Consider the following 15,691-nt stretch of genomic DNA (forward strand, 5'->3'; position numbering starts at 1 on the left):
CACCAAAGAAGCAGCCAACAAATTTATTTTTATAACATTTCCATAACATCCATCACTTTTCACCTTTTTTAATACTTAAAAAAAACCAACAACCTCAGTTTATTTCGGATTATAAAAATAAATGTTTGTTTGCTTTTCTTTGTAGATTTCCTTTTGCTATTAAGTCAATTTAAGAATTTTCCTTTATGAGTGAGCTTAAGGACAAATAACCTATTTAAATTTATGGAAGCGTTACAGTGACCTAAGTCTTCCTAAATGCCTGAAAAAAAAAGTCTTGGTTTGTGGTAGTAATTTCTAATTGTGTGGTTTCTAAAATAAAATATTCCTGGGTATATAGGATACCAAATAAGGAATAACTTGTACAACAAGACAAAAAAGTTAAGAAACACTGGGAACAGCTACACAGAGAATACAGTTGATTGGTGGTTTTCAAACAGGGTTCCACAGAACCTTTGGGTTCAGCAACATCTAATATATATATTCAAAATCCAAGTAAAAGTTCATTTGAAATAAATACAGTAAGACTACTTTTTTAAAAAAAGAGGGGAGATGTATATTTCCCAGTGTTTAAAACTGTCTAAGACTACTGACAAATACTATACTAGTTGAATTATGGCAGTCCATTCCAGGGTTACAAAGCTTATAAACTAAAAAATGATTATATCGTGTTAGAATAACAGCAAAACACATCAATATTTCTCAATATAAGGTTAAGGTTTTTTTCCATAGTAAATGGGGAATATACCTTGTTCTAGTTGCATTTGGATTTTCATAATGGAATGGGTAAATTCTAGAATATATAATAAACAGTTACTGATGAAAGTAATTTTTTTTGCTATTTGTTCCCAGTATCTGATTATATACAAACCAAATTTAAGAAAATAATTTAGATGCAGCCAACTTTTCAAAACCATTATTATGTTTTCCTAAATCCCTGAACTATAGTCATGGATAGGACTTCTAACAAAATGTACATAATACCACCTATAAGTAAGGTTTCAAATATATTTCAGTGTTCAGATACACAAATCTATTCTTTTCCAATTTAATCATTTAACTTTGAAAAGATTATTTACAATAACCAAAATAATTCACCTGGTACTCAAACTCCTTAAGAAGTTAAAGAGTAGAAAAATATTTACAAAGACTTAAGAAATAGTGTTTTAAGGGTATATAAAATTAGCACTTAGAAGTTTGTATCTTATGAGGAATTTTTCTCATGTTATTTCAATATGTACTAAAAAATTATATCTACATTTCAACATTTCCCAGATATAATTTTACCCATTTCTAACTTAATTTAAAAATATTTTAAAAATATTTATTGAATTCTCTTATTAGAAATATAATGTATATATATACAAAAAAATATACATATAGTCCTACCTGTAACTCATCTTGAAGCTTACTGAGCTTTTTAAGCTGATCTATATTATCCTCAAATTCTTTATTTGAACTTTGATTACTTTTGGTTTCTAGATCTTTACATTTTTTCTTCCATTTTTCCAATTCTGATTTAAAAACAAAATAAAATTATTTTAAAAAGCACATACAGAAATTATACCATATAGGGATATATAGACATTGAAGACAGATAAGAGTAAGCAAAGCCCAGAAAAAAAGGAATGTAGACCAAGATGGAACAGAGATGATTCCAATGGCTATATTTTTAAAAAGCTCTTATCAAATTCTTAGAGAAGAGGAACTGCAAGGACTTCTCAGGACCCCACTGAACAGTTTTTAAGAGTACATACAATATAAATGCGTGTCAATGATAATTATACAGGAAACTTCATGTAATACTCAAAAATACCATGTCCATGAAAATGGTTAGAAAAGTTTGAAGTGGCATGTACTCATCATCACCATCACCATCACCAAAATACAGAGTTTCAGTGTTTACAAAATGCTCTCATGTTTATCATCTCACATGATCTTTATAACAGTAATATAAAGTGATGTATGTGGTATTACCAACAACAACGTTTTACTGTTGTGGAAAATTAGGATGAATCAGCAGAAGTGTCCTGACACAATTATATAATAAACAACACAGGAAATTTCCTAAGACTAAATTTCTTGCCCTTTCTACAAAAATTACAAATGACTATAATTACTGGGTGTTGTTAAATAGATTTTATATGTTACCATACAACACAGAAAAATTCTTTAAGGTATTCTGAAAGCAATGGAATCAGATTATTTACTGAAATAAACATACAAGATGATGCTAGGAGCTGGACGGAGATAAAACTCAATTGAAAGGTTACTCTTAAAGACTGGGGAACACTGTAAGTTATCATCCAGTTAATACGGAAGTATCCTGCTGTCTTTATGACATACAACTTTATTTAGGTAAGACAATTTTCATCACAATGGAAAATGACACTTGACAGGAGATTCTAAAAACACACCAAATGTTTTTCCATTATGAATTATTACTTACTACTTTAAAAAGGGAAGAAATCTTGAAAAAAATGAAATAGTACGTTTTGAGATATTTACAGTCTTGTTTTACCTGTGGCCAACCTTTCAGCTTCCTCTAATTTAGCCTCAAGCACCTGATCTTGTTCTACCTGAGTTTGTTCTTGTTCTTCCAGTGTCATTCGCATGTCTTCAATTATTTTCTCCTTTGCTTTCAGATCTAAAAATTTGGGAAGAATATTTTAGGGATTAATAACATCTAGATATCTAATTTTTCTTGATTTCTTCTAAAATTAAATTCACTTTAATATCGCTAACAGAATATGGATTTCATATGGAGGGAAATATTGTCTTGTTCACTGCTATATCCTTAATACCTAGAACAGTAATGGTATATATGAAGCAATAAATATCTGCAATATTGCATGAGTGCAAGAATGGATGGATGGATGGAAATCTTTTCAGATTAAAACATTAACATTTTTCAACATAACTAAACTATAAATAAATGGAAACAGAAATCTTGAGACTTAGAAAATACTATTTGGCAATGTCTACAATATTTGATTCTGTAACTACTGTCCAACTCTTCTAATAAACACTTATTTTTTGTATTAATATTCTCAAACCAAAACTAAAACTTTTACCTCCCCAAACAAAAAAAGTCTGATCCCAATATGACTTATTTTTAAAAATCTAAAGTAATTAATTTTTGTAGAAAAATTTTCAAAGCAAAATATTTTATAGCTAGTATTTTTAAAACCAGCTCCTTAGGAATGACAGTCTTACCAAAATTGTCTCTAGCCCTTGAAAAATGACTACAGTAATGACTTGTAAACAACTCTATATTAAGCCTATCTACAAGGAATAAAGAGGATAGATTATTTGGTTGTTACTGGCGATGGACACAAAATAGCAGGGTTTTTTTCTGACACTTCTTATCAAAACTATTATTGTTGTCAGTGATGACAAAGATATAAATGCATTGCTTTTAAGGATCCAAATTACTTAAGATGGCTCCTTTAAAGGGCACATATGATAGGTGTAAAACAAGCAAAATAATAAGAAAAAAATTATCCAAATAATTTTCAGTATTTCTGCCTACTGATAATAAACTGCCAGGACTGCTAGTAAAACAGAATTTCTGCTAAGATTTTAGGAGCTTGTTATTGTCATCTAAGTTCTTTCTTTCAAAAAGCAGGTTCTGGAAGTATATTCGAATTGCACAATTAATTATATTTATTATAATAGAATAATTCCCTTCCTTTTACACTGGATATTTTCACTCTAAACGACAGGGGTAGACAGAAAGCATTTAAAGTATCTAGTTATCAATTAAAAGTTCCAGGGAACTAATGATAACTTCATTCACCTATAGCTCTCCAACTATTACTTAAGTGTATACCAGCAGCAGTAGAGAAATGAGAGAATTATTGTATTATCAATGCCATTAAATAATTTACATTTTACTTTAGGAAAGACTCCACAAATATGCAACAATAGCAAAAAAAGGAAAAATACAGCAACATAAACAGCTAAATATAAGCTATCAGAGCATAATAAATGACTGTCAAATCAATTAGCAATAAAGTGTTCAACATTCAGGAAAGAGGATCATTGAAAGCTATAATGGCCTTAGGAAGGTGTGGTAGTTTGAAACTTTATGTACCACAGAAAACCGTGTTTTTAAACTTAACCTATTCCTGTGAGTATGTACCTGTTGTAAGTAGGACCTATTAATGAGACTGCTTCGGTTAAGTTATGACCAACCTCAATCTAAATGGGTCTTTTTTTTTTTAAAGATTTATTTTATTTATTTCTCTCTCCCCACCCCCTCATTGTTTGCACTTACTGTGACTGTTCGTCTTATTTGTTTCTTTAGGAGGCACCAGAAACCAAACCTGGGACCTCCGATGTAGGAGGGATGCGCCTAATTGCTTGAGCCATCCTAGTTCCCTGCTTTGTTGTGTCTCTTGTTAAGTTTTTCCTTTTGTGTCTCTTGTTGTGTCAGCTTACTGCACCTGCCTGTTGCACGAGCTCACCGTCTTCTTTAAGAGGCACTGGGAACCAAACCACAGACCTACATGTGGTAGGCAGGAGCCCAGCTGCTTCAGTCACATCTGCTTTCCCTGAATGCATCTTAATCTTTTTACTGGAGAAATTTAGACAAAGTGACAAGACCAGGGAAGCAAGAAGCTAGAAGCAAAGAAACGTGGAAGGGAGAGACCAGCAGATGCCGCCGTGTACCTTGACATTGGCAAAGAAGCCAAGGATAGCTGGCAGCCAGTCATTGAGAAGAAAGCATTGCCTTAATGATGCCTTGATTTGGACATTTTCTGAGCTTCCAACTATAAGCTAATAAATTCCCATTTTTAAGCCAATCTATTTCATGGTATCTGCTTTGAACAGAAGGCTTCAAAGAGGAAATGCTCAAGAATGACGTTTGAGAACAGGAAGTGAAAAGAAGGGACATTATACAAGCTAGGTACAGAAATGGTATATAAACTATATAAAACGGTATGGATTAGAATTACTTGTTTAGTGATAGCTCCAATTTATTTCAGAACACTAGTGTTATATAAAACTAGCACAGATGCGGCAAGATGATGTAACAAAAGGTGGCACAGATTCCCAGTGCTGCTGACAGGAATGGAGGAAGTGGACACAGAAGAACACACAGCGAATGGACACAGAGAACAGACAACTGGGGCGGGGGGGGGGGGGGGGGGGGGAGTGGAGAGAAATAAATAAATCTTTAAAAATAAATAAATAAATAAAACCAGCATAAAAGCTTGCAACCATGAACTACCACATTTCCCTTATCACATTGGCAATATTTTTAAAGTCTGATAACATTAGCAAAGATGTGAAGAAAAGGACATGCTATACTGAGATGCAGGGAATATAAACTGGTATAATCCCTTTAGGGAGCAGTTTAGCAATATCTAACAAAATTTTAAATATACATTTTTTGAACCAAAAAATACATCGCTAGGAATTTCTCCTACAAATATACTTGCATGTGTGCACAAAAAGTTTTGTAATAAAGTATTTATGGTAATATCTGTACTAACAAAAAGCAATATCTTAAAAAAATATTCATCAAAAGGAGTCAAATAAATTTGTGATGTCAATAAAATGGAACATTATGTAGCCTTTAAAAAGTATGAAATTTTAAAAAGAAAAAAAAAGGATCTGCATGTGATTATATGGGAATATTTCTCTAAATTTTCAAAATATATGTTTTAAAAAAATAAAAAAAAGAGGAAAAAAACAAGGTATAGTAAAATATTCAGTGGCATAACCCTGATACTATGATTCTATTTGCATTTCAAAAACAGACAGTTATGTGTTATAAATATTACAATTCAGGCATAAACATTTCCTGAGGAGATATATAAACTTAAAAATGGGTACTTATTTCTGTGAAGAGGAAATAAGGTAGTCATGATGATAGGAAACAGAAACTTCAATTATATACTATGGCCAAGTAGGACTTACTCCAGGAATACAAGGGTTATTCAACATAATATGTGGTATGCCATATTAATAAAATAAAGGACAAAAACCACATGATCACATCAATAAATGCAGAAAAAGCATTTGACAAAATCTAATATCCTTTCATGATATAAATACTCAACAAACTATAAATAGAAGGAAACTTTCGCAACCTAATAAAATGCATCTGTGAAAGGCATCTAACATTATATTTAATGGTGAAAGCAATAAAATGTTTTTCCTAAGATCCGGAACAAGACAAAGATGTCAGTTCTCACCACTCCTTTTCACCATTGTTCTGGAGATTCTAGACATTGTAAATAGGCAGAAAAAAGAAATAAAAGGTATCTAGATTGGAAAGAAGAATTAAAACTATCTCTTTGCAGATGACAATCTTGTATATAAAAAATCCTATGGAATCCATATACAACACACAATTAGAAAGTCCAGACTAGCTCAGTGAGACTGGAGGATACAAGATCAACATAAAAAAAAATTGTATTTCTATACACTATTAATGAACAATTTAAAATGATATTAAGAAAATTTCATTTTCAATAGCATCACAAAGAATAAAATATTAGAAATAAATTTAACAGAAGCTGTGCAAAGCTTGCATACTGAAGACTACAAAACATCATTAAAGAAATTAGAGAAGATCTAAATAAATGGAAAGAAATCCCATGTACATGGCTAATATTGTTACGATGGCAAATGGATCCTCAAATGGATCTACAGAATTCACACAAACCCTATCAAAATCCCAGCTGGATTTTTACAGAAATTGACAACCTGATCCTAAAATTCATATGAAAATGCAAGTGACTCAGAAAAGCTGAAACAATGTTGAAGAGAACAGTTGGAGGAGTCACATTCCTGATGTCAAAACTTACTACAAAGCTATAGTTTTCAAGAAAATTTAGCACTAGCAGAAGGATAGGTACTTAGAAAACATATCAATGGGATAGAAGAGTCCAGAAATAAATCCTTATAGTTATGGTAAACTGATGATTTTCAATAAGGGTACAAAGATATTCACTGGGGAAAGAACAGTGTTTTCAACCAGAGGTGCCAGGACAACTTGTTATCTACATGCAAAGAATGAAGTTGGGCACCTACGTCACACAGTATACAAAATAACTCCAAACAGATCAAAGACTTAAATGTGAGAGCTAAAACTATAAAACTCTGAGAAGAAAACAGTCACTATGGAGTAGGAAACAGTTTCTTACACATGACACTTAAAGAACAAGCAACCTAAATAAATAATTTGAACTTCATCAAAATTAAAAACTTTCATACATCAAGGACATTATCATGAAAGTAGAAAACAACACAAAAACACAGAACCAGAGAAACCATTAGCAAATCATAAACTGCTAAGGTCTCATATCCAGAATATAAAAACAATCCTGACAACTCAATAATAAAAAGATAATCCAATTTAAATATGGGCCAGAATTTGAATAAACATTTCTCCAAAGAAATGTCCATATAAATAACCATAAGCACATGAAAAACAATTTCCCATTACTTACTAGGAAATGCAGATCGAAACCACAATTGCATTACCTCAATTAACCAGGTTAAAATGGGGTTACAATACGACCCAGTAATTCTACTCCAAGTGCATTGAGAACATGTATTTACACAAAACTTGTACAAAAAGGTGCATAAAGGTCAAAAAGTGGAATCAACCCAAATGTCCACTAACTGAGGCATGGATAAATGAAATGTGGTATATCTATAAAATGGATGTATTCGGCCAATAAAGGAATGAAGTGCTGATACATGCTACAAACACATGAAACTTGAAAATATAATGCAAGGGAAAGAAGCCAAACATAAAAGGCCATACAATGAATGAGTCCATTTATATGAAATACTCAAAAATCAACAGAGAAAGAAAGTAGGTTAGTGGTTCTGGGGGGGGGGGGGCGGAGATAATGGGAAGTGATTGTTAACACGTACAGATTTCTTTTTGGTGCGACAATGTTCTGTAATTAGATAGTAGTGACAGTTGTACAATCCTGTGAATATACCTAAAACCAATGGACTGCACACTTTAAAGGGGTGAATTTAATAGTGTGTAAATTATATCCAAATTTTTTCAAAGATTTATTTATTTCTCTCCCCTTTCTCCCCCTGCCCGCCCCAGTTGTCTCTTCTCTATGTCCATTTACTGCGTGTTCTTCTTTTTTTTTTTGTCCGCTTCTGTTGTCAGCGGCGCAGAAATCTGTGTTTCTTTTTGTTGTGTCATCTTGCTGTGTCAGCTCTCTGTGTGTGCGGCGCCATTCCTGGGCAGGCTATACTTTCCTTTGGCTGGGCGGCTCTCCTTAAGGGGCGCACTCCTTGCACGTGGGGCTCCCCTACACGGGGGACACCCCTGCGTGGCATGGCACTCCTTGCCACGCATCAGCACTGTGAATGGGCCAGCTCCACATGGGTCAAGGAGGCCCAGGGTTTGAACCGCGGACCTCCCATGTGGTAGACGGACACCCTATCCACTGGGCCAAGTCCGCTTCCCTAAATCTAAATTTTAAAACAATTTAATAAGACAACTAAATGAAAGACATTCAAGATTTAAATAGAAATTTAGAAGCCAGGGAAAGCTTAAAGAGCTGAAGAGATGGTTTATTTTTTGTTTGTGGGCAGAGATTTCTTTTAATTAGTTGAAATCAAGGGAGTGAATAAATTCTCAAGGGAAAAAACAAAGAGGACACAGATAACTCATATTTTAATCATGAAAGCTGCCAAAGTAGCTGACACACATTCTGAGAGAAAGAAGTACAGAATAAATCACAAAAGCTGAGGAAGAATGTTTCAATAAAGAGGAAGCTACATATTACTTTTGTACTTAGGGAAAACATAACAATAAATAATACTTAAAAATGAAAAGGAGAACAAGAAGGAGAATGGACAATAATGCCAAAACAATATAAAAAGTAAAGAAGGAATTACAAAAAGTGAATAGATTTTCAAGATATGCAGCTTACAAGTGACCTAGGAGCAATAGTTTCAGGAGCATGGTGAAGATGAAAGTTAGATTAAAACAGTTGCAATGGACCTATGTCACAATTCCCAATATTTGTCCAAGAAAGGAAAAATTAAAATATTATAAAAGTTATAGGGTATCTTGGTCCAATGAAGGCTTTTTCAGAACAGCTAAGATTTGTCCACATTTGTCAACAATGACAAAGGAATCAAAGAAAAGGGAGATCCTAAAAAGATTATGGAAATAGGAGATGTTGAGGGACAAGGGCCTAGCAAAGGATAGATCGCAGAGAAAAATTCTCATATGCATTTACTGAAGAGTAAATAGTCATCCAAGTCAACCCCAAATATCCAAATTATCTTAATAAGTAATAATTTGGCTTTCTTATACTTTTGTTGGTTAAGTAAAAATAGAAATGAATTAGTGAAGAGTTTGGGACTTAAGAGTGAAAGTAGGGAAGTGGATGTGGCTCAAGCAGTTGGGTGCCCGCCTACCACATGGGAGGTTGCAGGTTCAGTTCCCAGTGCTTCCTAAAGAAGATGAGCAAGACAGCAAGCCGATGCAACAAGGAAATACACTGAGAAAGACAACAAGCAAGGAGAGGACGTAGCTCAAATAATAGGGTGCCTCCCTCCCACATGGGAGGTCCTGGGTTCAGTTTCTGGTGCCTCCTAAAAAGAAGATGAGCAGACACAAAGAGCACACAATGAACAGATACAGAGAGCAGACAGCAAGCGCAAAAAAAAAGGGGGTGGGGAGAAAAATTAAAAAAAAAACAACAACAAACAAACAGAAAAAACAAAGCAGACCTGGGTTCAAATGTTAGCTCTATTACACAATTGGGAAAGTTAAGAAGTGAGTGATGGGGAGGAGGGAAGTTGGCACAGTTTTAAGAAAAGGAATATGTATACAATCCTATATAAAGGTAAGTTCTAGAATATTTCAAATAACAACTCAATAAAATTTAAATGAAAAGGCACAATTTAGCACCTAAGATTTGAATCTAAAGTATTAAATGATTTTTTAAAACTTTCTATAAATATTTCACTTGCAATATACTCTTTACATGATTTTGTGTAGCTATCTATTCCATTCATTGTGACCTTTGTATTTTTCACAAAACACTGGTCATTGTCAAGAAATCAATGTAGCTTTGACTGAAGATTTATTTTAACATAAAATAAATCCCCATTAGAATCACTGCTTTTCTCTTTTGATAAAATGAGACTTTATGCTACTTCCACTCTAATTCAGAATTTTCAAAGGAAAATATTAAACCATTTGTTATAGAAACTACCGATTTTGCAGTCATTTTAGTATGGAAGTTTATTCCTAACCTTTGCATACTGTCTCATACTGTTGTATAGCTTCTTCCATTTTCTGATTACTTAACTGCTCCTACAAAATGAAAGAATATGAATTAAATGAATTGTGACTTAAAATACACAGCAATATATAATAGTGGGGCTTGAAAACAGGCTCAGTAGTAGGTTTGAAATCTGCATTGTACAAGACTACCAGTCTCAAGTTCACAACTTTCATCTTTTTAAAAAAATTCTCTCCCCTTCTCCGCCCCCACCCCGCCCCCAGTTGTCTATTCTCTATGTCCATCTGCTGTGTGGTCTTCTGTGTCCATTTGTATTCTTGCCAGCAGCACTGGGATTCTGTGTCTCTTTTTGTTGTGTCATCTTGCTGCGTCAGTGCTCCATGTGTGCAGTGCCACTCCTGGGCAGGCTGCACTTTTTTCGCACTGGGTGGCTTTCCTTACGGGGTGCATTCCTTGCGCATGGGGCTCCCCTACGCGGGGGACACTCGGTGTGGCACAGCACTCTTTGTGCGCATCAGCACTGTGCGTGGGCCAGCTCATCACACGGGTCAGGAGGCCCTGGGTTTGAACCCTGGACCTCCCATGTGGTAGGCGGATGCTCTACCCGTTGAGCCAAATCCGCCTCCCAACTTTCTTTCATCTTGAAGCAAAGTGAAGGGTGAGAGTGATAATAAGAAAACCAAATCAAACCAAACCAAACCACTTTATACTTTTAATCTACTTCTAAATTTCTGCTCTGTCATATTACTAACTCAATATTTTAAGCTACCATGGTCTCTCAAACACCACAAAAAGGAGAACCAGATAGATTTACTACTTGTAGGAAGAACAAGGAAAGTCATAAAAAAGTTTCCTATCAGTAAACTCAAAATGCAGAGATATGGTCTCCATCCTAAGTAGAAAGTAGCTGGGAGGTTTGAAAAAAGTAACAGGAGCCTTAAGAGGCAAGATTAAATTAAGGGGACTGGATTCTCTCCAATTCTAGTTTCAAGCTGACCTTCCAACCTTCCTTCCCAATCTCATCTAACTTCAGCACTGTCTCCTCACTTCCTAAGTCTTTGAATGAATCATTTTAGGACCTGGAGATCTCGAAATCATATAATGAAAGTATAGATTGTTTTACTAGGAATATATTCAGTCACAAATAAAACTGATCATGTGTTTATATCTGAATATTCAAGTTTGCTGCATTTAGAAGCAAACATGGAAAGAATACAACAAATCCATATTTTATTGTTGCCTTATGTATTTAACCAATAACAAACAAAATATAACCATTTACAGTAAAGACATTTTGCTTTTCAAGTGTCATTTTTAAAAAGATATTTTTATAAGATCTGGACTTTTTTTTAAAAAATTATTTTGAAACAATTTTAGATTTGCAGAAGACTTGCAAAGACAGTACAGAGATTTTCTGTAAGCCTCAACTCAGCTTTCCCTGATGTTAACCTTAGGGGTAAATTTATCAAAAATCAAGAAATTGATACTGCTTCAATCCTATTAACTACACTTCAGACTTTATTTAGTTTTCACCAGATTTTCCACTTAAGTCCTTTTTTCTATTCTGGTACACCTCCAGGAAAAACACTGCATTTAGTCATGTCTCCTTAGTCTCCTTCAAAGTGGGACAGTTCTCAGTCTTTCCTTCTCTATAATGATCTTGACACTTTTGAAGAATATGTTATAAAAACAGTCCTTAATTTGGGTTTGTCTGATGTTTTCTCATGATTTGATTAGACTGAGGTTACAACTTTTGGGGAAAAAGATCACAGAGAAGTAAGTGCCCTTTTAGTCACATCATATCAGGGAGCATATGGTATTAATATGACTTACTACTGGTGAAATCTCCTTGAATACTTGGTTAAGGTGGTGCCTGCCAGGTTTCTCCATTGTAAATGTACTGTTTTTTCCTTGTCATATTCTATTCATAAGAAGTTAGTATAGACTAATAATTAGATTCCAGAAAAGGTCAAAACAGAATTGTTATAGAGAACTACCTTATGCATTTAATTAGAAACAAAAATACACCAACAGAATTCACTTTAAAAACAAAACAGTTACCTTGAGTTGCTGAATTGTTCGCTGTTTCATATCTATTTCTTGAGCACACTGATTTTTCTTTTTCTCCAGCTCATTAATTTTAATCCTTAGTAATTTATCCTCATCACGCATTACAGATACCTAAAAAGTAATGTTTATAAAACAAATTAAATATTTTTAAAGAAAAAAAACCACTAATTGCTTTTTGCTATTTAAAATTAACAGTAGTTTGTTCATATCAAAAAATTTCTTAACATTCCAATGCAGAAAGCATATGAACATCAGATCTTTTTTTAAATGTCATTTTAGGAATCTCAAAACTTTGTAAGTCCTCTCAACAATCAACATAAAAGCCACATGTAACAGCAAAGTCTTTATCATGGGAAGTCAATATGAGATACTTTGGAGTGAAAAACTGGCTCAAATTTCTAGGTTTATTTAAGCAATGTAAGAAATAATTTAAAAGCTAATAATGACACATGGGAGGAAAAGTTCTGAGTGGTATTATTTCGGGTGATTTTTATGTTCCTTTTTAGGATTTCTGTATAATCTTAATTTTCTAAAATAAATTTGTTTCTTTTCTAATCATACATTAATATTTATTTTTCTCTGCTTATTTTATATAAAAACATGGGGGCTCAGAAATAGAAATAATTCTCATCAATTATAACTGTCATGTGAACTGTCAGTCATTAATAAGTAGGGACTATTTATCACACAAAGATGCATGTACAGGACTGACTCACTTTCCATCCTGGCAGTCATCTCACTTAACCATGTAGCAACAATGCCAGGGTCAACAGTAGCTAACTTTGGTGAGAAAGCACCTCTTATGGTGCCTTGAGTTGGACTTTTCATGACCTTGGAACTGTGAGCTTTTACACCAAATAAATACCCTTTATAAAAGCCAACACATTTCTGGTACTTTGTGTTGGCAGCCCTTTGGCACACTAAAATACCTATCATTAAAGTAATGTTAAATAGTCATTTGTACAAAAATCATTACTTTAAAAATGTTTTATAAGGTATACATCTAAAGATTTTTATTTATTTGTTTGTTTGTTTATTGAGGTACCAGGGGCCGGTGATTGAACCCAGGATCTCATATGTGGGAAGCTGGCACTTAACCACTAAGCCACATCAGCTTCTCTCAGTTAAAAATATTTAATTGGGGGAAGCAGACTTGGCCCAATGGATAGGGCGTCCACCTACCACATGGGAGGTCTGCAATTCAAACCCCAGGACTCTTTGACCCGTGAGGAGCTGGCCCATGCGCAGTGCTGATGTGTGCAGGGAGTGCTGTGCCATGCAGGGGTGCCCCCCGCGTAGGGGAGCCCCATGCGCAAGGAGTGCACCCCATAAGGAAAGCCGCCCAGCGCGAAAGAAAGTGCAGCCTGCCCAAGAATGGCACCACACGCATGGAGAGCTGACACAAGATGACACAACAAAAAAACCCACAGATTTCCAGTGCCACTGATGGGGATAGATGCAGTCACAGAAGAACACGCAGCGAATGGACAGAGAGCAGGGGACTGGGGGACTGGGGGACTGGGGGAGGGGGGGGTTGGGGGAGAAATAAATTTTAAAAATTTAAAAAACATTTTTAATTGGAGAAGCTATTTCTAAGGAACTGACTAACAGTTCCCAAGCAAACAGAGAAGTCAGTTACATCACACTTGATAATCCTTGCTAATAATCAGGATGTTCATAAGTATGATTTTTTATAAAAAGATTTATTTTTTCTCCCCCTACTCCCTTGTGCTTGCTGTCTGCTCTCTGTGTCCATTCATTGTGTACTCTTTGTCTGCTCATCTTCTTTTTAGAAGGCACCGGTAACAGAACCCAGGACCTCCCATGTGGTTAGCAGGCACCCAAATGCTTGAGCCATATTCGCTTCCCAGAAATATGATTTTAAACTAGGAATTTTCTATAATCAGAATCTTCATCCAAGAAATCACTTAATAAAAATCAACAATCCATATTAAAGTAATCTAAATTAAAAACACAGTTAATTTTAAACAGATCACAAAAGATTAAGAAATGGTACTCTTTCCTATTGTGTAACAGAGTCAACAGCTGTGAACCAGATCACAGAATCAGGAGTTCAGAATCAAACTGCACATTTCTAGTTCACATTGCATGTAACAGAAATGTGAAGAATGCATAAAGGTTATATATACAGCCTAAAATTTATTTCCTTATTTGTTTGCTAAGGATATCTCATAAAGAACAGTCGACTGTTAATAGAAATATGAACCCAAAGTTCCCTGTGGATTACTTAGTTAAGTTAAAGGAATATAACCAAAGCTAAGGATGGACCACCAAGGTTGTTGGTGTTTATATTCTGAAGTATTTATTCTAAATACCTGTTATTTGCCAAAAACTTATAAAGCTTTCAAGCTTGTCTACTACCAACCTATAGAAACTCTAGTTTAGATTCTGGGTTTTTAAAGGTAAATCTCAATCTAGATTTATTTTACAACCTCAGAATCTACATTAAATTTAAAGCCATTTGTGTATAACTAGGGTGGGGTGGAGGATGAGGACTGGGGACTGAATTGGCTAACATTACATGTGTAAGAAACAATCTAAATCTGTTGACCACTAGTGCTTTTCCAAGTTATGCCAGAATGCCAATAATCTGCTTATTTTACTAAGAATTTTCCAACTGCTTAATTATAGTTTAAGCCTTTCCTTTCTAATGTAAACTACCTTTGAAGTTCTTGTCGTGTATCATGAATGCCTAGAAACCTTCTACATGTATAGTGATCAGAAGTAACAAATTTTGAATGTTATCTACAGTGGTATTATTTGGATTTCTCTTCCATTAACAAAAAACTATATTTTTCTTACTGTGAATGAATATACACTCGTAATATTTTAAAAAATGAATAAAAGCATGCAGGAGTTTAAAAAAATTGTCTGTAATCCATACGCTAAGATAATCAAAAGCATATAATAGGGGGAAGCGGTTGTGGCTTAACTGCTAGAGCGTCCGCCTACCATATGGCGGGCCCAGAGTTTGATATCCAGGGCTTCCTGACCTGTGTGGTGAGCTGGCCCATGCACAGTGCTGTCATGCACAAGGAGTGCCGTGCCACACAGGGGTGTCCCCCCCCCCATGTAGGAGTGCCCACATGCAAGGAGTGCGCCCCCGCAAGGAGAGCCACCACGCATGATAAAAGCACAACCTGCCCAGGAGTGGTGCAGCACACACAGAGAGCTGACACAGCAAGATGACACAACAAGAAAAGCAACCCAGTTTCCCAGTGCTGCATGATAAGAATGCAAGCAGACACAGAAGAACACACAGAGAATGGACACAGAGAGCAGACATTGGGGGGAAGGGGAGAGAAATAAATAAATCTTTTAAAAAAATGTATATAATAGGGAAACGGATGTGG

The 15,691-nt window shown here is 34.8% G+C and overlaps 1 protein-coding gene across 1 annotated transcript in view; it reads right to left on the reverse strand.

Annotated features, from left to right (window-relative positions):
* The window catches only part of KIF20B (kinesin family member 20B), an 87,765-nt gene that overhangs the window by 17,866 nt on the left and 54,208 nt on the right, over window positions 1-15,691 (reverse strand). Inside the window, 4 exon segments of the mRNA XM_058299496.2 lie at window positions 1,387-1,511; window positions 2,519-2,644; window positions 10,258-10,318; window positions 12,309-12,428. Coding sequence (XP_058155479.1) covers window positions 1,387-1,511; window positions 2,519-2,644; window positions 10,258-10,318; window positions 12,309-12,428 — 432 coding nt within the window.

This window comes from Dasypus novemcinctus, chromosome 6 (genome assembly GCF_030445035.2).
Source record: "Dasypus novemcinctus isolate mDasNov1 chromosome 6, mDasNov1.1.hap2, whole genome shotgun sequence".
In the NCBI taxonomy this organism is placed as follows: Eukaryota; Metazoa; Chordata; class Mammalia; order Cingulata; family Dasypodidae; genus Dasypus; species Dasypus novemcinctus.